Raw genomic sequence first — 25,950 nt, forward strand, 5'->3', positions numbered from 1 at the left:
CTGATTCTGCAGTGCTTATGAGGACATCGAATTGATCTACATTCATTCTCTTGGGCCTTAAAATAGATTAAACATTTCCATAAAGTCTTATTCCATTAATTACACATTTTAAAAAGGAAATAATCACACCATGCAGACTCCATGTGCATCTGTGACACACATAATGTGTAATATTTCATGACGAAGCACTAAATGTATGGCGCATAAGGAAACACTGAGTGTGTGACTACACTGTAGCTGTGAGCTGAAGAAACATCTCAGAGAAATAAGAGCTGCTTTGAGCTGAGATTACTTAAATATGTCATTGAATGGCAAAAGATGCATCAGTGACTGTGGTATCCACAGCAACAAGTGTCTGCCTGTTTCTATTAGCAGCCAGGAACCATGTATCTATACTTTGTTTTAGTTCTAACAGCATCACACATGTATCAGCTTGTTGCAAATCTGAATGAAAGATGTATGCTGTTGAAACTGAATGAAATATTCAAAACCAAGACTGCACGTTTTTGATGACTACACCATTCCATCTAATGGAAATATTCTACATGGCGCTGCATGTCTAGTCTCCTTGGAAATGTTGGGATCTCCGCTCAATTGAAAATAATGCTCTGTGGGTTTGAATAATGTTTTTCTGTGCAGCTTGAGTTTGTAACGACTGACCTGAATGCAGGTCAATGAGATTGAAGAGGCAAAGCTAACCCCAGCCTTTTAACTACTTAACTAATAACTAGCCACATACACCTCCTCCTCAAAAGACAGAACAAGTCATCATGCAGGGAAAAGCTGAGGCAAGAACACACATCTTTCAGTGTTGACACACACCATAAAATGGCCTCACAGCAGTAAGGTCCTACTAAGGTCCTACTTTCAGACCTCACTAAGATTGACTGGGGCCTTCCTGTATGGAGTTTGCAATATCTCTGTATTTTTGCTTGGTTTCCTCTGGGTGCTCCAGTTTCCTCCAACCCCAGAGGAAATTCTTGTTAGAGTTGCAATTGTTCACAATTCTTTAATAACCAAATTTAAGGAATCTTAATCAATAATCTTAATCATATCTACTGTAGCACTCAAAAAATTAGAAAGTGTGTCTAAGCTTTTGAGCAGTATTATCCATCAAGTATCTACATCTGCCTTGAAAACCTAGTATTGTTGGGGTGGACTAGAATCCACTGTAACCGACATCAAGCTGAACACGGCTTCTGTTCATCCTGAACACCGTTTTACAATACTACCTTTCAAGTCTATCTTTTGTTCATATATTGACATGATATATTTTAGCTGGAGTATCATTTTAAAAGGAATAGTACACTTGCTAAATATCACTGAAATAGAGGTGAAGTGGTTTGACTCATAAACAGTCTCAGAGTGGATATCATTCTTCATTTGCTCACTAGCAAATACTATGTTAGTAGTCGGTGTAACCCTAAAATGAGCTGTTAGTGTCGGTCAAAATGTCCTCACTATTCAATATCTCCTAAAATGTCAATACCAGTAGGCTGTCACAAGTCAGTACTCACAAATATCGCTAAGGCATATCATGTTTTACACACACACACGCACACGCACACACACGCATGTGATCTCACATTGAGTCACCACGTCCTGCACACAGAGGGTGTGAAAGACACCAGACACACTCTGCATGTGGGGATCTCACACACGCACACACACTGAGAGAATACGCACAGCAAGGCAATTAGTAGTGGCATTGCTGTGGCTGCCAATGTTCTGAACTCAGCCTGTTTGCCCTGACAGCCAAGCAGATCATCTGTTCACATTCTGGCTCCATGGGACCTGTGTGTGTGTTTGCACGTGTGTGGGTGAATGTGTCCGAGGCATCATATACTGTATGTGTACATGTAAGTTCGCTTCTGTCTTTTCTGAGTGTGAGACGAAGATCTCCATGAATATGCATTTGGCTGCTTCCTAATTGTCAGTGTGTGTGTGTGTGTGTGTGTTTGTGTGTTTGTGTGCGTAAAACATGATATGCCTTAGCGATATTTGATATTTGTGTGTGTGTGAGGGAGCGAGATCGTGACATGGAGTCGAGCTCATCATGTGGCTCAAAGGAAGACAGTGAGAGACAGGTGTGGTTTGAAAGGGAGGAGGATTAAGGAGGAAATCCAGTGGAAAAGATGAAGAGATTACTGGAATGAAATATTGAGAACAAAGGTGGAGGAGTCAAGCACACAAAAGAGGAAAATATTAGAGATGCATGAAAAAGGGGGGGAATACTAAGTCAATGTGTGAACAAAGGGGTCTGACTGCGAGTAAAGACGAGTGATAATTGTTTTTGAGAGTGCCGAGAGAAAATAAAAAGTGAGGACGTGCAGGACTGAATGAAATGCTACAAAGAAGAAATGAAGAACAGTGAGACAAATTTCTCATGAATAATAACAGCTAATAACAGAATAACAGCTGGATTTTGTTAAGAGCTGGACGGTGTGGAAACTCCGTAGACTTCATGGGACCTTCATGAGTGCTGCTGTATGTAGTCACTGATGGCCAGTATAATACATCCAAAATGTTGTCTGGCTGCTTAACATAATTTTATATTTTATATTTCTTCATGTGTTACTGCAAATACAGAATATTTGATGTGTAGGTGTGGAGGGATTGTAGATTTTTAGAGGCATCCTTGACAGATGGTAAAGTGACAAGTAATTAAAATAATTAGTAAAGTAATGCAATCACTTTTTCAATGAGTAATCTGTAATGACTAGTCAATTCCATTTTTCAAGTAACTTGCCCAACGCTGGTTAATTATAAGTTATAATTACAATTTCAACTCTTGCATTTTGAGAATAGCACTCTTTCAAATTGCAATATCAATATAAAAATGATAAATAATTCATGACAAGTCTGGGCTTAAAAAGGAAAATGCATACATTTTCTACAGTTTCAATATTCTAATTGAATTATATCATCAAAGCCGCTGTGTGTAGTGTTTTTATGAGATCTTATAAGTATGCTGATGGCGTATGTTTTTATTCATACAAATATTCAGGTGAAAATTGGTGCAATATACGTGTTTCTTACAGTCCATTAATCTCAGTGCCTCTGGCTCAGATCTGTAAATTGCTGTGTGCCAAGCTGTCATTTCTGATACTACCACTGGGTGGCGCCAAAATAAGAAATTTTCAAAACCAACACATAATGGCTTCAACATTAGATTGTCTCAAGTCGTCCTGGTACTCAAGCGGTTTGGTTGGATAGAACAAATGGGTCGAATGATCCCTGCAGCATTACACCACCAACAGCTGTATTACTAACATTAATGGATTCCTGCTGTTTATTCTGATTCTGCGAATAGTTCATCACAACATAAAGCAGGAAATGTTGGATTATTATGTGTTTCCAGTACTCAGGTATCTAATATTTGCTCTTATTTGCTCACTGTAGCTTTTCTACTAATCTTGTTCCTGGTTGACTGGACTAGAACCCAGCATAAACTTTACAGTAATAGTCAGTTCACTTCCCCATCATGTAGTCCGGTACAACAACATCATAAATTGGCATCAAAAATGACTTCTCTGACACTTTTAACAAAAACTGAACATTATAAGTTTCACAGATTGTCTAAATTCCATATAATAAAAAGTTAAAGGCCAGGACAGTTATCACGTCCCTCTTTATGTTTGCATTCAAGACTAGTTATCTGTATTTAGACTGGATATTTTTCATATTTCACAAACAGAGGTGCAGTGACACCTACATCTTGTGAAACCATTAGCTATCTATGCAATACTATAGCTTCCATTCAGATTTTCCAAAAAACTGGACCACACCCCCCACACTGGGATAACTACGCATGAAATGTAGTTTAATATAATTTAAAGCTAACGTGCCTGAACATCACAGATATCTGAAAAATAAAAGTTCAAGATGATCAAGCAAAAAAAAAAAAAAAATCAACATTTACTTGAATATTGAGTGGCAAATTGATGTAAAATACTTTTTCCCCGATAATGATTAAGGAAGTATTAAGTAGTTGAGCTGCAATCTCCGAAGTATAATTATCATAAGAAAAATACCAGCATTAACAGAAATCCATTGCAATTTCAGAGAAAACAATTTATGCTCTGTTAAACCCAAAAATCAATCTTAACATAGCTCACATCGATACTAACACCATTTACTTCGTCAAAACAGAGTCACACAGAGCAACGAAGGCTGGAGCGCTAAAATAGAGTCATACAATAAACATCACACAAACCAGAATCCTATTATTTTGTAAAAACATTTGATACAAGGATGAGGGTCTAACTAGGGCTGCAAAAATGAGGCTGAGTGAGCCAGTACCAGCTGCCAAACCGCCCTCTGCCAGCAACAAACATGGCCTCACCTCCGGCCCAATGACTACATGGCCACCTGGGTCAACAGAACATGAGCATAACCCTGAAACATGACTGCAACCCAACGCGAGAAATCATCATCAACACAGACAAACAAACTCAGCTGCTCTCCCAAATGTTGGCTATAAATACCACAGGATCCTTAGCATTCTGCACCCCGGCAAACAGAGAGTGTCAAGGATCAATAATTTATGCAAGCAAGAGAAAGTTGTCAGATCCAACAATGCCTACAGACAGAGCCGGAGCGTACGGCTTGTTTTCAGAGAGGGATGCCATTGATTAATCAGCACTTGACAGCCATGTTGAAGAGGAAAGAAAAAAAAAATGTTGAACAGGGAAAATCAGTTTGGCATTGAAACAAGTGTATTTTTAAAACAATAACTTTGAAGGGTGGGAGACAGTGAGACAGGGAGAAACAGAGACTGTATTTGTGAATTTTTGCAGCAACACCAGAGTCGTGATGAATTGTAGGGTGACTGCCAACAGCAGTGGCATCACTTCACATAGACATTTCTCTTTCTCTTTCATTTCTGTATGAAAAGTCCTGGATGGCCATCAATCAGGAAGGAAGGAAGGATGGATGGATGGATGGATAGATAGATGGATAGATAGATAGATAGAACCTTATTTACTAAGTCTCTCATGAGTGTATAGAAGAATATATTCAACATTCATGCATACAACAAACTTAGAGCTGTATTAATTGAATGAAAACACATCTGATGTATCGATGCGATTAACTGGTAAACATTTGCCTATTTACACAAACAGTTGGGCATTATATCGAGTTAACTTGATTAATTGGGGAATCCCAACATTCACAGAGAGATTACTTTAGTAAAACCATAAGGCAGGTAATAGCTGGCTACATCAGCATGAGCAGATGAATGTGTGAGCAGATGTTTCTGCTCTTTCTGTGCTGAAACTGATTATTAAACTGGATACAGACAGTACTGACAGTAACTAGCTTAATAAGTCTTATAATAGTATAGTCTAATAAATTGAAGGATAACCTGTATTATATGAATAATAATGACAGACTTGCAGGTCTTTTATTGTTGTTGATCAATTGTTTTGCACATGATGCCCCATAATAGATGATGTTTCAATGCTGTATTTTGCATGAAAACAAAAAAAAATCCATTAAAATCATGATACAACCCCAAGCTTGAAAGAAATTTTCATTATATTTTAGGCCATACTGGCCAGCCCGACATCCAGCATTCACAAAGCAGCATCATTTGGAATCGCATCTCTAGCCACCGCGTGAATGTAAGTCCAATATTCACTCTCTGTTTTTCTCTCCACCAACTCCTAAGGGAAATATCTGGCTCTTAGGCTGCTAAATGCTCCACTGTACACACCAGCTAGTCAGTAACTTTGTGTCTCTGCTCTTTGGTGGTGCGGTGTACTCTGGGTTTATCACAGATTTTTTGTTTAAAACAGCTGCCTCCTGATGCTGAAAACAAGATTGATGAGAGCAGTGTTTGCGAGATGGGAAAACCACATAAACCGAATAATAATAGAAAAGTATTGATTAGTGTAATTTAAAAGCCAGACTAAGTAACTTTTGAAAGAAGAAATAACACAACCTTTCTTTAACCAATCAAAAATTGACTTTGTAAGCAATAAGACACCATTGTTCAATTCAATACATTCAGAGGTTTTAAGGCTTTAGCTTTACTAGGTCAGTGGTTAATGCTAACTTTAGAAACAACTGTTAAACTAACTTTACTGAGTCAGTTTCAATAATTAATTTCCTCTTTGTGGTCTTTGAATTCAACTTGAGCCCACATTGGCCACTGTTTGTGCAAAAGTTACATACATAATACAAACAGATAACAGCTTATTAAATTGTGTATGTTTTTCCAATCTTGTAGGTCACGTTTCACCTTTGGTGCAAAGTTAATTGCTCCTTTTGGGAAAATATGGTTGAAATTTAACTCATAAACTTTGAAAATATGACAGAAGAATCTAATAATTTGCCATGAAAATACTTGATGGAACATCTGGGAAATTCAACCACAAAAAAATCATATATTTTCTTTTGAGATTAATTCAGCCTGTTTGGTATAAAAGATGTTTTGGGAATTAAGAGTTGATAAAAGACTGTATGTGCAGGGTGGTACATCCAGTTAAGCACCACTGTCTTCTAATGTCATCCCCTAAGAGCTGCCCAGTATGACCACAGTCTTCTCTTGTTAGCCTCTGGGAGCTGCCCACTTGCAGGCTTCCACCGCCCTTGCTTTTTAATCAAAATGAGGGTCGATTTGTAGAGTTCAGAGGTGTAGCACTCCCACAGCTCCAAGCCCCTGTAGGTTCAATTTAAAATGAGTCGACAATATAGACTGTGGCTCATTTTGGCCCACGGAGCTAACACTGAAACTGAGCTGATCTCTCTCCTCCTCCGCTCAATGCTTCCATACTACTGTGTGTGTGTGTGTGTGTGTGTGTGCGTGTCCCTGGCCTCATCCTGAGAGAGAGAGAGAGAGAGAGCAGCATCCATCACAACTCTCAGTCTCGGCTGGCACTTCCTCTCAGGCTGAGGGATGATGGTAACGCCCCGCAGCTTAGCTCAGCCAGGATGAACAGACACACAAAACACACACGCAGCAACACACACTGTTAGTATATGTTAAGTATGGTCGATGTTGATGTTTTACTAAGAACAAGACGTGAGTCAGTCATTGTCGCCCACATCTGATGTGATGGGCGGATGATTATGGTGCAGTTAAATTTATTACAGTTATTGTAGAATTGATCAGTACTATATTAGTTGCCTGTGGGCAGCCGCTAACATAAACTGATGCAAATGTGACATTTAATCTGATTTGATACAGCTAGGCATGATTATCGTTATCAGTATTTCTTCTATTTCCCCAGTTTCATGGTGATTTTTAGTGTTCCATGATGGACACACACACATATTCGAGTGTCACTCAACAGGAGTAACATTTTCAACAGACACACACCCACACATGTCCATTTTTCACTTGCCAAGCCAGCTGCAAACATATTCAGTAAAACAATGGCTGGAGGGTATTTTGATGGACCCCATCATTCAGTAATCTTTTAGAGGTGAGTTAATTATTAAAAAAAACACCTCTCATTCTGGGTAGATAATACATTCTTTCCTGAAATTAAAAAAAAAGACTTGACCTGCAATTTCTGTTAGACCACACACAGCACGACTGTGGTATAGTCAAGATTTATGATCTTTGTCTAAGAGCACTGAAGGGGAGCTGTATCCATGTAGGAGGAAGTGCTAGAGGGGTGTCCTGATCCTGTCATCCAGCCAGGAATCACTTCAGGTGAGCTGTTAACTAGGATCCAATTTATAGTGTTTTCTTTTGAAAGGCACAGACAAGAACCAGACAGCATTTGCACACTCGAAAAGTTTTTTTTTTTTTACTCAAGAGAGCAGAGAAAAAAGACTAATGTTCAACAGTTCAGTTCAGAACAGTTCAGTAACACACACAAGCTCTGTAGAATGAAGCCTGTATTACTTTTTTCTGAAACTTAATTTACACTGTATAATAATTACATTTTTAATTTACACCTGAACAAGAGGTGAGGCTTTGCATTATCGTGTATACAGAGCCTAAGGCCCCATCTGAATCGACACTGAATACATTATTTCTACAGAACTGTACTGACAAGGATCAATTTATACATTTATTGCTCAATTAAATTTGAACCTTGCTTTTACATGCATACATAGGCGAAAGTTGTAAATTTGGCTGCATGTAAGGAAGCAACTAATGATTTTTTATTTACTTTAAATGATGGATGATTATAGCAAAAGACTGTAGTCACACACAGGTAAAACAGAGCTGAGTGTCCAGCCTGCGTGGACCCAATGACAGCAGGGCTGCGTTTGTTTTCCAAGAGAGTACAAAAGGCAGCTACAGTACAATGCTTGCGGTGTTGACTCACTTCTAGTGAAAAAGTTGAAACTTCAGACAAAACCATTTGTCATAGCACACTAGCTTTATCGGGTCTTAGGGTTTAGCCACCTGTACAGTTGAGTAGATGACAAGGTGTCTTACCCCGGGGCCTTGAGGTGACTCTGGAGGAGAAGCTGGTGGAATGTGTTTCTGACCTGGAAAAACAAAAGCAAGACAAAAATAAGGTGAAGAATCTGACTTTCCTTCCCCATAGTTAACTATAAACTTTAAGTGTAAGTGTTAAATCCCATTTTATGTATTGTTCTGGTTGTCCATGAACAAACAAACTCCAGTTCAGTGTTTAACAAGCTCAATTAACAACACTGAAATATCTTCCCTATGCTCTGTATACCTGGCAGCACTGTACATTTCATAGCGTGGTTAGACATTTAATGTGATATTAGCTTATGGGAAGGAAATGGAAGTTGACAGTAAAATGTCATCTCTGCAGTTGCCTGGATTTGCAGTCAGGTGACATCCTAAGGTATTAAGAATATACAGTAACAATGTGTACTGAATAACTTCAGAAAAGTAAATAAGTGAGCTGAGCACTGGGACACCAAAACTATTTACAATCAGTAGCAAATCTATCCAATTTCACACAGATCAGGAGGCAGAGTTGGATTTAGATGTCACACTGAGTTTAAAGTCTAACAATGCTTCCTGAGGTTTCTGGTTGGTAGCCATGGTAATACTAAAATGAAAGGCATCTCTTTGTCCTCCTCTCCCACTCTTTCTCGCTCTCTGTGCTGGGCTTGACTGGCCTTTTGGAAATTGCTTCATTTGCCTGGGGTGTCTTACTGTAGCTCCCATCTGCTCAGACTACATGCACACAGAGTGGACACGGTGCAAGGACTGGCTGGCTCTCTGTCACAAATGTGCTCTGGCATTCCCCCCCTGGCAGCGATTTTGTTTTTAGGACTTTCCGTTTTCTCAACGTTTTACGTCTCTAGCCGGTGGAAAATGTGTTTCACCTCATTAGCTGAACTGATGTGCAATTGGCTGTTTATTCACGATCAATGAGGCCTTCTTGACAGCTGAGCAAACTAGCAGATGTACGAGAGGCAGATACGAGTAGCTATACGTGCACAAGACGCCTGGGATTGAGGAAGAATACATATGAATATGTAAAGATGATGTATCATTAAAACTCATCAATGAGCATCTGCATCAAAAAAAACAAGATCTTCTCCATATTTCCCTCCTCTCAGCTTATCACTAGATGCAGATAGTGATGGATTCTGTAGCTAAATTATAGATTTATGAAAATGAATGGACTTCCACCCCTTTAACTGGAAGTCATGTCGATGTCCATCATGAATAACTTAAGAGCTTCATTCCGAGAACACGGGATTGGCGAAATGTCTCGTCTCTTTCTAACAAATGACTGACTCAAAGGTTTTGAATCACAGCAGGCTCTTTCCGTAATAATAAATATGAATGCATCAAAGACACAAATTACATATTTCATAGTAGTCATGAATTTTAAATGTGTCTAAATAAGCTATCTGCAATGGAAAGCAGCACCCCTCCCCCCCAACACACACTCACTCTTGGAAAAACAAAGTCAAGGATGATTAAGGTGCTGAAATCAAAGAATGACAGAGATCCATGATATCATTCTCTGAACACTAGCCCAAATCATTCAGGCTTCTTGGGCGATCCTCTGAGAACACTTGAGCACTGATTAAAATGTCATTAATAGACTTTGCCAAAAGCCCTCACTACATACCCATGAAGTAGGCCCTGATCAACGCTATTCTTTTCTCCCAAGATAAGTTAACAGCATCATTAGGGGGGAAATCATCGAGTATACAGCCGGGGTCCACTCAAGTTCTTTTTGCTGTCACTGGGATTGAATAGCTTCGTGTAGTGTTTACTACACTTTTAATCAATTCACTGACAGACACTGAGCAAATAAGCTGTTTGGGTTTCAATAAGAGATACAGACAGTGGCACATCATTTATCTTTGGCAGAGTGTGGGATGTTGAATATTTAATCAGAATTTTGTTTCAGTAGGAGGCCTCTTCGGGACTCGGGGTTCAGGAGTTATTTTCGGAAGTATATGGACGGCTGATTTTATCTTATTAGGAGGAGGTAGATGGCAAGAGGTGGACTTTGCTGCTGGAGACCACTATTCGCTTCCCATTTCCAACCGCGAGTCAGGACATGTTTTAAAAAACACTAACATCATGGTGTTTACTGTTGCCATGACGACGAAGGCTGCCTAACTTTAAGGAAGTACTAACCATGTTTCAAGTGATCATTTTAACCCAAATCATCTTTCCCTAAACCTAACCAGACCTTAACCACAGCGTTGTAACAATTATTTTTTAACAGTGATTTGTTATAGTTTTGGAGTGGCATGGATGGATCTCTCTGGAGTGCATTACTACGGCCACTAGATGGCGTAAACATAACTATAGGTTGTTTTTTGCTGGCTGAATTTTAGATTTTTACTGTTGTTTAATTATTGGGATGTGCTGATTATTGAACAGTCATGCTTGATTGGGAACGCCGGAGTAATGAAGCTTCCGTTAAGAGAAATTCTGCAGCGTACACTAATAACCCTCCTGAAAATTTGAAAAAGAAAACTGCACTCACACCAAGCAAGGAGCAGCCAGTTGCATGCATGGTTAGGTTGACACAAGTTGCTGACGTGTGAGGCTAATAAAATGTTTTTTAAATGCACGCTGAAGCTGTTCTGATACAATAATCTCACTGATATGGGATAACATTATGTCATTGCCACTGGGAGTCATGTAATTCATTCAGAGAAGTTATTTTAAGACGTGCTGATTTTCCAGCACACAACAACACTAATCCTGTGTAGCCAGACCTCCATCACATCACATTTATGGAGCACTGGAGAAATTTTTGAGCAAGAGTTGGTTAAAAAGTTGAGGCCTGCCATATTTCAACACACAGCTTAAGGAGAATGGGACCTGTCTCACAAAGCAGGAATGTGAAGTTACAGTAGCTGCATGAGTAAAATAGAGAACCTGAATCTCGATTCCCGAGGTTTATTTATCCCAAACAACTGAACAAGATTTTGTAAAGTTAACGGGACATTAGCCTGTTTATGTGAGATTACAACAACAGTAACCAAGAGTTTCTATGTAGACAGATGTTAAATAAACACAGTGTCCAAAACCCCACTGTAGTTCAATTTTGGATTGAAAAAGACTGATTTGAATGTGAACTTGCGTGATGACTGACTGGTAAGCAACAGCGTGATCACTATAAGTCAGCCCACTTCTATTGATGTTGCTCAGTTCCCAGATCTCTAAGGCTGCAATCAGCCCTACGTTAAATCAATGCGAGATAATGAAATATGATCCAAAGAGTCCAGTTGCAACTATGGATTGATGCATTTAAAAGCTTATCAGATGCCAAAACACAGCATTGCAGTTTGTAAAACTTACAATGTGGAATGTGCACTTGTGGATGAACCAGGTTCAATTTTTTTGCAGGAGCACCTGCATCAGCACCCCCACTTCATCAATGCACTGCCCCCATTCAAATAAATGAGAGGGCTGTGTTTTTTCATGCAAAGCTAATGTCAGTCTGAACACTGCCTACTGTTTTTTTTTCACCTAAAATACTAAAAATATGAAAAACATTTGTAATAGTACTTACCTTTAAATGCACATTTTAGTAAGAACCAGAGCAGACGTTTGCATGAGGACACAATGTAAGGCTTGTTCAAGATCAAGAGGCTCTAATGGACAGCCAAAATCTTCTCCTAGCACTTTGAGTTTATCCTTTTATTCCCCTCAGACCCCATTCATGGAGCGTGTTAATCATGCAGAGAGCAGGTGGTGCCACTGAGATAACACTGCAGAGTTGGGGGCTGCATTATAGGCAGAGGACAGGCTAATTTGATGCTTGTTGCTTAGAACTTTGGCTGATTACACCTGGGTGTTACTGCACACTTGAGGTGCACCCGCCACAAAACAATTTGTAGAAATGTACCACACACTTTCTGGTCCAATAAATACACTTTTGTCGTATTGGAAACAAACATTTGGGTCCTTTTAAAGCCGCTTCAATATGACATTGACGTGAGCTGTTAAGAGCCTCTCATTTCCTTCTTGAGAGAAAAACTATTCATATTAGTTTGCAAAGCTATTCCTTTCTAAGTAATTAATTCACATGTGCTTAAAAAGCCATTACGGATTACATGATATTTACCCTTTGAGGGTGATGAAGGTGATCTTCTCTGACATGAGACATCCTCCTGCTTTGTCCTCAGAGAAGCCTTCGGGCTTGATGCCTTCCTTTCCAGACTGGATGACAGCCGAAACATTATCATATCTTTCGCCTCCGAGACCTCCTTGAGAGGAGGAGAAAGTTTCAGATATTTCAGTGACACAAGAAACTGTTGGAGAATGAATAGTTTAGATTCTGTAGGGGAAGGGCACAACTGGGATGAATGGGACAGTAGACAGGAGAAGGAGATATGTGTGGTGACTTCCAAATACCGGAGCAGTGTAAAGAACTTTTGCACCCTTTAAGACATTTTGATACTCTCACTAAAAAAAAGATGTAACTTGCAGACAATTATTTATCTATAAGTGTGCTCTAAACTGTGATGTTCCACTGCGCAGAGCTTTAAAGGATGATGTCATCTGACCTTGTACAGATGATTTTCTCTGATTAACCTGAATTTCACTCGAGGGCCTGGTAACAAAGACAACTTATCAATCAAATATCTTAATGCACCACATAATGCCAAAAAACAATTTAGATAATGTGAAAGTTTTTGCCTTCAGGGAAACAATCTGAGTTGAGCCAGCTAAACACATTGAGGCACAAGATGCTGAAAACAGCACTTTGTTTTAACACCTTTCAACAGACTCTTTACATTTTGTTCTTTTGCAAAGACTTTCCTCTGTGCTATTGTGTTACCTGAGCTGCTCCTGGAGCTGAGAGTGGCACAGGGCTCAGAGTTTTGGCAGACGTTTCTGTGCTGTAGACCATGACTCCGTGAGGGTTTGGCTTTGCACCTCCTTGCAGAACAAGCTGTATCTCTTCCCCCTTCCAGTCAGCCGAATCCTGGAAGGGGCACCAAATCCCCCAACGAAGGCACTGCAAGAAGGCCGCTCGGGGTGTGGAGGTAGCAGACAGCTGTGTGATGAAAAAGGACACAAGAATAGAGGGTGTTCAGACACTGACGTGGTTATTATTGTTTATATATAAATGGAAACAACCTTGATTAACCTTTTCATAACGGCACAGAGAATAGTTTTACTTTAAAGTGTACTTATTTTCAGCTTTCAGATCCTGGCCTGCAATTCCTGCGATACAATCCCTTATATGTTAGTCAAATATTTACAGATTTACAAATATTTACATTAATAATGAAAACAAACAGTTTTGTCTGAATTTGATGTTACCATGCGACCATGGCGACTGTAGCATGCTGCTGCTGGAATAATTAGGTATACTTTTACAGTTTATTTGTAATAATGTAACAAGATAATAAAACTGAAAACTTATTAAATTTTCTAAATCACAAAATGAATTCTAATGAGGCTATAAAAGTAAACTTTTTGTTATTCCATCTACATCTGCCTGTCATACACCATCCTACAATGAAAGGGCCGCTAAACCCCACCCCCTAACAGCAACTGTCCAATCATACTCTAGCAACTGTAACTAGGCACAGCAGGCCTGTCAAGCTTTGGATTTATACACATGCAGCATTGGAGGGTTGTTTTTTTTTTAAATCACATTTCCAAAACCAGAAATATAAGAGCAAAACTGTATGGAATTAGTGTCTTTGTCTGCTCTAACATAAGCTGCTTACTTTATTATGTGGGGTTACAGGTTAATTTAGAAAAACACTCCATTCAGGATGGACTGGACACGTGCAGGTATAACCGGCCCTGGATGCTACTGTATCAGAGTTTAGGGTGATGTTAGCAGCTCTGTCCTGCTCAGTATTGGGTTTGGGGAGTTTAGCCAAGATGCCTTTGTCAGTGTCATTAGTTTGTTCTCATCTTCAAATCCTTTTCTCATATAAAAGTTAAGAAAAGGAAAACATATTGTTTGAAAAAGCTAACAATAACACATAAATGGTGAATATGTTGACTTTTTAGCCCCAGCCTTATTTGCATCATTACAAAGCACTAAGTTAGTATTACAGTCAGCTGGAGGTTGACTGTAATACTAACTTAACTCCTGGACTTCCTCTATCTACAGCTGAAAAAATCTGTCAACGACAGTTGTCATTTTTAACTGTAAAGTGTATTGGGACCATGCTGCATAGTGATTCTGCACTTTAAATAAATAAATTGAATGATTCCAGCCAATAAAACTAAAAATGAGAGGCTTGTTTTTGTCTACTTCTGTCTGAAGCCAAGAATCCATTATTTCAAATATTACCACAAAATTCAAGTATACTCAAAATATAAAATTCACAGTATTTATGACTATACATGCACACATACAGTAGTATATACACACACTGATGCACATACCTGTACTTACTGGTATGTTTATATTATATGAGTGCTTTGATTTAAAGAACCCCGTATTAATCCAGTGACATGAATGCAGTGCGCAAGAATTAAATGATGTCCAGCCGAGAAAATTGCAGCAGGAGCTCTAATTGGACGGCTGGCATGTGTGCGGTCAGTGGCACACTCCAGGCTCCATACCATAAGAGAGTCTAAAGATGCTAATGTATGGAACATAATGAACATATGGCTCACCAGTAGAAAGGTGAATTTTGCTGCAGGGTGGGTTTGATATGGATATTTGACTTTTTCTTCTTCTTTTTTGTGCCATGACTTTGGGCCTCCATTGGAATTCACTGTAACAGTTCCACGAAGGAGCAAACTACTTGTCAGAGCCACCTTTCAAGTCTACAGGGAGTGAGTGTTTAATATTCAAAGGATACAGTACATTTTTTCCTCATACCATCCCTGTCATATTGAAGCACAGTTGGTGCCATGCAGCTACAATTTGACAGTAAAATAGTAGTTATTGTGTTTCTAGGTTCATACATTGTTACAGGTAATGTTAAAGTACAAATAAATGATATATTACTACTGCGCAAACTTATAAATAATTATTTACAGCAATTCCCACATTAACTAATATAGAAAAAAAGCAGTGAATTTTATAATGAAGCTTTTAAATGCTGTACTGCAGTGGGTGACTACAGCTGACATTTCTATACAGTCAATACAGTAGGAGCCAAACAACTAGGTCACACATGCAGTTTAGGAGCTTTGTTGTGTTTGAACATGATTTACAGTATGTCCCATTGCACCTCTACATCAGGCAAACCAGGAAAAGTAAAAAAAAAAGCCTTTTGCTTTAAATCATCTACAGGGAACTCCGGGGTTTTGCTGAATCGATTAATAAACTGGTCAGCCACAGACGAGCGTAATCAATCATAGGTAGGACAGTACAGAATACACAAGGAGCCTGCTACTCCACATCATTTCAAGACAAAGTGGAGCATATAATGGTTCACTCAATGCATGCAATTCCCCTGAGCGCATTTCTTACATGTAAAATCATAATCCAATACTATAGGTCATCATTCATATAAGTATCATCTTTATTCTAAATGTCATATGGCGCCCGTCGGGTGGTATTATGGAAAACAGGAACTGCCTACAGTGCTCTTTAAGTGCTGTTAAAGCATGACTTCCTTACTTAATGGCAGTGTTTGATCAAAGCAATCTAATTTGCTCATTGATTTGACATCACAAGTGGAAACAAATAATGATATTCAGCATATAATTCTTTAAATTCTGGTCCTGATTCAGGTTTGTATACTACTAGATATGGTCTTGAGATGTAGTCCTCTATGGTCTGTCCAGGTATGACACAGCAGCAGCAATACTGCCATCCAAGAGGTGAAAGCAGAGTGCCTGTTTCTCCCAAATTCACACCAGAAACTCCAAATTCTGTTACAGCTGTCATTGTCCTCAGATCCAGCTGTTCTTTTGGCAGCACAGCTGAGCAGCTGAAGAGACAGTGGCCAGACAAACTGTCTTCACCAGGCTGACTAATATCAGTAATTCAATGGACGAAAACAGATTTCCAGTTAGCTCCACAAGGAGTATACAAGATTGAAACAACACACTTCTTTTGTTATTGACACATTTATTTTATCTCCCGTGGCCACCAAAGCTCCATATGCTCATATAAACTGGACAGCTCATAGTGATATATAGTTTACCAGCAGTGCTGTAGTAGTAGTTCCCCAGAGAGGAAAACTGTAGTGGTATATGACATTATATGCAACAACTGTGGGGAAGACTATATTGGTGAAACAACAAGGACTCTGAACAAGAGACCTGTGGCCAAAGATCCACACTTGTGATGACAACTCGATCATCTCCAAAAGAGCTAAGCTAGTAAGTGAACCTTAAGTTAATATTTTGTTTGTCAGAGTAGTTCACAACATAAAGTTGTAGATTTGTGTGATATGAATGGCAGTATAGCTTGGCCTCTAGTGATGGATGTCGGGATCCAGAAACCAAATGACTGGTAAGACCCCAAAAAATCCAAACAAGTCCTTTAAACTAAACAACAAAACTGCTTCCTTCTCACTGAATTCCAAAATAGCCACATCCAGAAATAAGCGTTCATATTGTTAATGACTCAAATGATTATTTTCTGATCTGCTGCTGCTAAAGGTGCATCGTCACCATTTCCACAGACATTATTTTTACATAACTAGCAATTTCTCAATTCTCCAAGTTGGTGTTGATTAGTCATATACAGACTATCATTGTTGTCAGTGTCTGATACATTAGCAGAGGGAACCAAGCAGGACAGTATCTGGTCATTAAATGTCTATTATGTATATCTAAGAAGACCTCTCCAAGACTTTCACATTTCAAATGAACCCACATGCAGATCAATATTCCATTCCTCTTGAGAGGGACTTTGTTTCAGACAATAATTTTACCCCCAAGTAGCACAGACATTAACAGCCATTTCTTTGAATTATAACTCCAGAAATATATGGCAGCCATAAAACAGATAGCAGTATATTCTCCCTTGAGGCATTGCCTGTTTTTCCATCTCATGGGGTTGAATTAATAAGATGCTTTATATAAAACATTCAATCAAACAAGTCTATTTTCAAAGTGATGATTTTGTAAAAATGATCCAACTAGAGAAGGATAATTTTATGGCAAAGGGAGTAGCCAGTAAAAATGGAAAATGGTAGAGCAATTTATCTAATGTGTCTCTTTCTTTTTCCCCAAGCACTCTGTGTCTCTAACATGTCGTTGCTCCCACAGAACACGAGGGAAAAAGCAAAATGAGTGTCTAGCACATGACCGAACACTCTTCTTGTATTATTCAATGAATATATTTGGGCGCGGGAATGATTCAGGAGCAGAAATGCCGGCTGAGCTCTGACAGAATGAGAGAGACAAAGGACCAATCAGGGGCCTTCTCTATAGGGACGCCTACAGTCTTGCAAAAAGCTTTTATCTGTCCCACACTTATCACACACTTTCAGTCTTCCAATCATAGGAAACTGAGAATGACTTCATGTTCAAAATTGCAATGAATAACTGCGAGCGAGGATGAAAAGGAAAAGAAAAAGCTGCGAGCCAAACACCATCGAAAATTAACATGTTTCACTAAAACCACATATCTTCCAAGCACATGTTACATGAACATCCATGACTGGGATCAAACAAGTGACAAGTTCTTAATGGTCAAAATGGAGGATCTCTCAAAACCCATACAACTGGAATTCTACAGTACGATCCGACAATGGCACCAAAACATGAACACCAACAAATAAGAATTCCCTTTGAGACGCAGAGCTGGTAGCTTAACCGTGAATCACTATCAAGATTTCATTGCAGTGGTTTTTAAAGTGCTTCGGAACGGTGTGATCTACATATGAACTGCATAAAGCGATGAAAGCTTGGGGTGGTAAACAATAGGATTGAAGGAATCTCAAAGAGACTCCTTAGTTGCGGTTTGAGTAAACAAACGGGGATAATAGTTTCATTCAAAGCCAGGAAGAAAATTCACATTATGCATGTAATCCTTGTACACAAACAGTCCTCAATGTTCTGAGGCATACAAGGGCTTAAGAACTACAATAAGCAGTTCCTTCATTATATGACAAGCGGAGATCAATGTTACATCAACACACGGATGTAGGCGGTGTAATGGCATTGTGGGAAGGAAACAGTACTGTAGGAGGTAGTTAGCTGATGTACGTATGTGTTGAAGGCCTCCAGTGAGTAGGAAGTTGCCTGGAGGGTCAGACACATCGACTCACTGAGCACCACAGTAACTCAGTGAGTCTTAATCAATGGCAAAGCCTGGTGGTGACAGCAGAGAGACATCAAATCAATGACATTATATTTCAGTGGAAATAAAGTATGACTTTTTGCTCTCGCGCTGTTTTGGGCAAGAAACATTTGAATTAATCAGGTAATTTGCCATCTGAATTAGAAGTTGCTTTTAGAACCAACTATGGTGCTGATCATTATGTTGGACAAGGCAGAATGATCAATAGCCAATTTCCCCAAAGTGTGATTACACTGTTGATTTGATTGTTAAAGGCTGTATTTAAAATAAGAGTCATTAACTTTCACTCGGAGAGCAACCACGCACTCGTTTCAATAGTGCACTTGGGAGGAAAAATAGAAACATCAGCCTAAGGCAAAAACAAGGAAGCAGCAAACTTTTTCATAAAGTTGCACTGAAAACAATAACAGGCGATGTCACTGCAAACATAATTGCTCCAACAGGCAAAGCATTTTCTAAGGGAAGAATCCATCAACCTTGTTTAGAAGTGTAAAATATAATGTTCCAGCATCTCTAGACAAATAAAAAAAAAAAAGAGTCTGTTGCAAACATACTACGGGCTGGAAATAAAGATCTCATGTCTGTAACCTGGAGCAAGAAAAGTAATCATCAAATTTTTGGGGGACACAGAGGAAAGGAGAAAAAAAAATCCAGAGGTGACAGACGGCGAGTTTTGAACATCAAAGACAGCTGAAGCCCCATTTCCCAGCGGGCTGGAGGAACTGGACACAGAGACAGAACCAGTCCAATTCACCACTACTTGCAGTAATTGCTGAAAAAATAAGTATGAAAGGGTTCTTTTTATGTTAAAGTAAAAAAAAAAAAAACCCACTAACTTTAGAAACATTGACCAATTCAGAGCTGCTATTGCTTTACTTGTTTAGTCCTCATATAAAAACAGACAAGTTTGTGATAAGCAAAGATAACGCAGTTTGTAGGAACATAGTTTTGGAGAAGCTGAGAGAAAATAGCAAAGCATTCAGCGACTCAGGGCTTTCTAGACTACAGCAGGAATTAATCCTAAATTAGGGGGATGTGAGCATTGATGGGAGACGGAGTCTGACAGTTATTACTATTACCGCAGTCTGTTGGGCTGTTCAAGTCATTATTTCAGCCAAGACCCTGTGACAGGCACCGGCCCACAGCTCCTGCTACTTATTCTCCACAATGAGAAGCCCTGGAGGAAGTGAGGGAACATGCACCGAGATCATTAACTTAAGAGCACTAAACCACTCACATTTTCATCCATCTGCACAAGTAGTCCAAATGAACCCAGCAGGCTACTGTGCTCTATTCAGCTCACCAAGGCCAAATACGTCTTAGATCTTGCCTTCGATGACTGCAAAAGTTCAAGGAGATGTTCATGAAAGGCATGTTCACTGCTTGGGCCAATTTACTGTGAATGTGCGCATTTTTGATCAGCAGTTGGATGCTGTGATTCGGAAAAAAACTGAGAATACAGACAGGAGACGTACACAGCTGTGATGGTTAAACTGCAAAATAAATAATTTAGTCTCTGTCCCTGTCATTAATTTATTTAATTGTAGAAAATTATTGAAACAATGTTTTACTTCTTTTTAAGAAAGACCAAATAACTGCTCAGGATGAAAGTTTTTATCCAGGTTAGCAGTGTGGTTTTAAGGATCACAGTTGAATGTGGTAAAGCAATATCTGCTAAACATGAGCAGCCACTAGGTTCAAAAGCAAACTTAAGACTTCAACATTTATTAACCTTATGATTTGGTTTCTTTTTAAGGAGCATTACAGCTTCACAGAGTGACTAGCATGGTTACACTGTCGAAGCCTTGTTAGCCTTGTTCTGTGTATAGAAAGCTGACTGGAAGAATGTGGAGCTGTGCTACCACAAACTAGATGACAGATTCACCTTTAGACATGCACCTTATTAAAGTCTGGTGCAGGGAAACAGCATCAGCAGCGTCCTCATTTAAAATAATTTTCATTTCAATGGATACATTTAACTGAGAACAGTAATATGAACTAGCTGAGACGATTATCAGTCCTCTGAGAGGCAGATCATATATATACCTCCTCAGATGAAAATTTAAATAAGCTGAAGATAATGATAATGCAAAAGATGACAAGTGACTGCCCAATAACTTCACTGAAAGTAACTGACATTATGTCCACATGAGAGTTGCGCAGCAACAACATGACAACATGACAGCAACTGTCAACATGACATCTTATCCATGTAGTCTAAAATTAATCTTGTGATGATATTTTCATCTTTGATGCACGAGTACATTTTACAGAACATCAAAGCTCTGTCAAACGTGGAGCCTGCAGGTACTTATCTGGTCTACACAAGCAATCTGACTTGACACTTTGCAAATACAGTAAGCAGCAGCTATACACCATAGCACGTTTGGTCCAACCAGTTTAACATACTATAAATACCTTGTCGGGGAACACTATAACCTAAACTTGATGTTCAGGTATATTGCCTTGAGGGTCTAAATGAAACTGTTAAAATCACATCATTTTCCTGGGATAAAGTGGATGCTGGAGGGCAGAAATGACTTCTGTGTTACAAACAAGTAAATGACAAAACTCTAATGAGTTTGGGCACAGGCAGGAAAACAAATGCACAAATGTTTTTTTGTCAAATGCCTTTGTTTAGTTTCTAACAGTAAAGCATGAGAAAAAGCATGAAGAAAGCATTACCAAAAGGCGTACCACCTGCACTTCTTCTGTATGTGGGACAGTGGACTGACAAACAGAACAGAATTTTCTACAGCAGCTTGAGCCTCAAATGGCATCAAAATGCCACTCACCACTTTATACACTTTATGCTGCTTTTAATGAAAATCATTCAAGTCTGGGCTGAAGCTCCTCTATGGCAGGAACAGGGCCTTGGTCTGAGTTGGCCATCCACATGGCAACCATTAGATGTGCAAACATCATCGCCACTGCCTGTCTGGCTGCCAGGCCGATGCATTCGTCTGGAGAAGGATGGCACTGCTGGCAGGCACTGACAGGGTAAGACTCACTCTGGGCCTATCGCAGGGGGAGATTGATGCACTTCTCAGTGGGGGGAGAGCTGACATTCATTTTAATTAGGCGGACGAAATATTGTCTCTGCGGCATGTAGCCTCCCTTGACTTATCCTCAACTTCTCTCATGGTAAGAAAGGAAAAAAGGGCCTCAGGGGGGGAATGACTTCCAGAATATAAGACGCAAATCATCTAAATATATGACTTCCAAATCCTGATGACATTACTGAGCATAAGATGTTTGATTAACATTTAATTAACATTTGTTTGGCATTTCAGATCGGAACCAAACAAAAATATAACTGGTTTCTTTGAGGATGAGGTCCACAGCAGTGGGAGGACTCTGTTTGCACATCAGGTGATGTAAAGTAGTCAAGGAAACTAAGACGAAGGGAAGTGTTCATGAGTTCAGGGGAGGGTGTCATTGTAAAGAAGGCATTTTAATGAGCATGTGATTGGGGAGAGCAAGTCTCACAAGATGCTTTTCTTTCAGCAAACATCATTAAAGCCTACAGGGGCCCCACAATAATCATGCAAATGCGCACGCACACACACAAACTACACGCATCAACAAACGCAAACAGCCACTTAAGGGAAGCCACAAGAAAAACACACAACAATCTATACAACATGTACCTGTCGTCGGTGAGCCAATTAAAATCTAAACAAGAGTCTCTGTGGCACAGAGGAGAAGCTGTACACCAACACCTTTAATCAACCCAGCCGCTAGCCATGTCACTGCTTCCTGCTCCACACACTGTTTATCTTCCGTCCCCTGGCAGTGACATCTGAGACAGAGCAAGGAATAAATAGATAATCAAGAGAGTGACAACTGTTGTATATCTCAGCTAATGGAAAGCTCGTCTGACACCAAACAATGAATCTGAACCCCAATTACAAAGCCTCCGGTCAACAATATGTACTGTATGTAGTAAATGTAATTTTTACAGTAGCATCTTTAATATACAACTAAAGGAGTCACTTATTACTATTTACTGAGAGAGGAACTTAGTATTTATTATTTTCTCCTAATGTAGTTGTATCTTTTTTATTTTGGGGTACTGCAGAAAATCATACCAAGTGTTCTAATTAACGTATTAAACAGAGTGACTTCACCTGTTCTGAGGTCACAAAGTCAAGATGGAACTTCATTTGTCTCAAGTTGTGGGCCGAACATGAGTGAATAATGAACTGCAGTAACAGAGTCATACATAACTCACCAGTCCTTATTTTAGTTTCATCTTTTAACAACAATAAGATTTTCACTAATTCTAACCACAGCTACTTTATCATTTTTATCTTTATCACAGTTAAGCCGTCAGTGAAACTTGCCACTTCCTGTGGATCTTTCATATTAAAAACCTTCAAGGGAAGAAGGGGATTATTATTCCCCTTTGAGCTGCTGGAAGAGTTTTACTGTGAAACATCTGTGTAGAAAGTGCTGAGCTTCACTTACAGTAGATTAACGTCTAATTAAAAAAACAAAGTAGAAGTGATTGGAATTAACTTGTAAATGAGAAAAGTATGGCGATTATGACATGATGCTGTTGCACTGACGGGATTGGTGCTATGGAAGTGTTCGTTATCTTCTGGCAAATTAAAATGGGAGCGGATATATAGGAACACCTTTGACTTAAATGTGATGAAATATACTTTTAAAACAAGTAAGATTAGGAATAAAGACTGTAGTCGAAGGAAACATTGGAATGGCCCCAGCTACTGTTTGGAAATTTACAGAACAGGAAACGAAGAAGCTCATCCATTACTCATTAACTTATGTGCATGCACAAATTAGAAACACTGGTAGGATCCAGCAATATTTCATTTCCAAAATACAGTTTATGTGGGTAATGATGGTCTTTGGAGCGTTCTAGGCTATGAAATAACAAATAAAACACAACTGCCAGTAGGAAAATATTCCATTAGAGTTAATTTTCATCATTTTCATTATGTTATCAAAATGGCATGGTCTATTTTGATGCCTGATATCTGTAGCAGAACATTCTCAACTCTCCGTCCAGTCACACTTCAGCATATGTGAAAGGGCAATGTTTCTGGATCCACAGCTTTCATCAGTCTCAGTTATTTGGAAATCATTTCCTGTCGCTGCACTGACAGCTGACAGATGCTTTGAGTTTGTAGTTTTAAATCAAACCACAGACTGAAAATATTGCAAGACAATATTTCTGAATGCTGCCCAGTGTGTTCTGTAGATGACAACCACCATCTCCGACATTGCTGCTCACAGATGACCATGTTTCCTTTGAGCTGGAATGTTGCCTTGAGAAGTGGGAGTGCTGCCAAATCCAGTCCTGCTTCTACATATATCCAGATAAGAGCTCAGTAAAGGGCGAAACAGTGAGTATGTTTAAAGGTCAGGCATTAATGGTTACGCTTCCTCAGACGGTCACTAATCGACTGTGCCAGCCACCGAGCCCAGTCAGGGTCAGAGGTGACACAACATGAAAATATGATGCGGGTAACACATTCATTACTGGTTGTGCGCTGGCCCAGTTACTCAAACGGAGAACCCATTTACAGTACATGACATGTATCAACATCCTTTTTCAGCGACACAAGTTTGCTGTCGTGTAACGGCTCGGGAGAGTTGCCAATTAATTACTGAGTATGTGATTCACGTCTGACAGACTCTCAGAAGTGTAATGGTGGTTAGTGAGAGGATGAAACACAGTATCTCTTCTCTACATGTCCCTCCTTCCCCTCAGTCTATCCATCTACTGTATCTGCTTTGCTTCCGCCCTCCTGAGGCTGTGACCTACGAGCAGTCACTCATTCCCTGTGTCAGTGTTTTGGATGACTGCAGCTGTCACGCCTCCCGACAAATTGTTTCCTGGCAAAAGGACAAAGGCGCGCAGGGCAGCAGCGTCTCCTGCCTCGTTTTCCCCTGGACTGGCCCCTCCATTAGCAATGAACTAGTGCTTGTCAGCGGAAGAAGGCAGACAACAATAAGCCCCATTGTCTTGCATTAGGCCGCATGCGACTGTATTACATGGCTCAATTGACAAGCGGTGCCAAAGTGGTTGAGGAGAGGAGGCGATCGGTGAGCAGGAAGCTGGGCAGAGATGTCTCAGATGAAGTTACGGCAGGACTAAATTGGTGATGACAGACCACAATTAGGAGAGCCGTCACCTCTTCGCGTCAGTTGTCAGTGACCCCAGTATTCTAACAGCAAGTAAATTATGTGCTGTGGAAGACGTCAACTTACGCTTTTAAGTGGATACGTAACTGAATGCATGATGAGCTTTGATGGATACCATTTTTTCCACGCTTTTCAAGCTGAAAGAGGAGCGAAGGAAGTATAAGCTCTTATGAAATGCTCTTGTGAATTGTATGAAAGAGAGTATTGTTGGTCTGTGGTCAGGGACACATTAGAATTCAGAACTGAAAGTCAAGTATTTATAGAGTTTGGTCACTTAGTTTTCTCATTTACCTTCTACAGGGTTCCTACACCTTTTCTTAAATCATTTTAAGGCACTTTTCAAGCATTTTCAAGCTTTTCTAGCACTTAACCATTAAATCAGATGTTATTGTGCTATAAACAACTAAAATTATGTTTAGTAAGAGCATTCTACAGAAGAGAAACAAATTACAAGGAAAACAAAACAAAGTTTCAAGTTTCAAAATGTGTCTCCGACCCAGCGATTTACTATGACAGTAATGCAATTACAATTTCAAGCTGTCTCATATATACCACATTAAAATTCAATTCATTTTCAAGGATTTCCAGCACCTGTAGGAACCCTGCTGCTATGGTATCAAGCCATGCAGATTACCCTGCATCTGCAATAAAAGGTGGTCTGAGCAGGTTTTAACACACACGCAATTTCATGCCAAAATGAGCACCAAAACTGCGGTGCGTCGCTTCATCTGCATAAACACAACCTCAGCTGCTCCTCTCCTCCCACCTTGGTGCAAACATGTTTGTTTGGTTACTGGAAAACAGGCGCAGATGCAAAAAAATAGACTTGCGCCTGAGGAAAATTACATCTTAAGACAGCGTTTGACCTTTAGTGCCGGCTTTGCGCCAGCAGGAGAACAGGGCTCTATGTGGGTTTACGTTTAAACACACAAAGACAGAAATATTCAGACACATTCTTTCATCAGATTTATTCCTAGAACTTCTGATTTCAAGTCTCATATGTACCTGAAGCAAAACGCCACACCAACCCAGCCCCTTACACTGTTTTAACACAGGGCTGATTTCAGTCTGAACTCTGTCTACATTATCTATTTGTTTATAGATCAAACCGTAATATTATATTATCATATCCATTTAATACCATGTTTCATACCACATTAAT

General features: G+C 39.5%; 1 protein-coding gene across 3 annotated transcripts in view; it reads right to left on the reverse strand.

Annotated features, from left to right (window-relative positions):
• The window catches only part of nphp4 (nephronophthisis 4), a 168,273-nt gene that overhangs the window by 68,219 nt on the left and 74,104 nt on the right, over positions 1 to 25,950 (reverse strand). For 2 of the 3 annotated variants that reach the window (XM_044351857.1, XM_044351855.1), the window contains exons 9-11: positions 13,215 to 13,433; positions 12,498 to 12,639; positions 8,405 to 8,457 (exon numbers count right to left, since the gene is read on the reverse strand). In XM_044351857.1, coding sequence (XP_044207792.1) covers positions 8,405 to 8,457; positions 12,498 to 12,639; positions 13,215 to 13,433 — 414 coding nt within the window. The remainder of the gene's footprint in view (positions 1 to 8,404; positions 8,458 to 12,497; positions 12,640 to 13,214; positions 13,434 to 25,950) is intronic. The other variant, XM_044351856.1, reaches the window with a different exon arrangement.

This window comes from Thunnus albacares, chromosome 5 (genome assembly GCF_914725855.1).
Source record: "Thunnus albacares chromosome 5, fThuAlb1.1, whole genome shotgun sequence".
Taxonomy (NCBI): Eukaryota; Metazoa; Chordata; class Actinopteri; order Scombriformes; family Scombridae; genus Thunnus; species Thunnus albacares.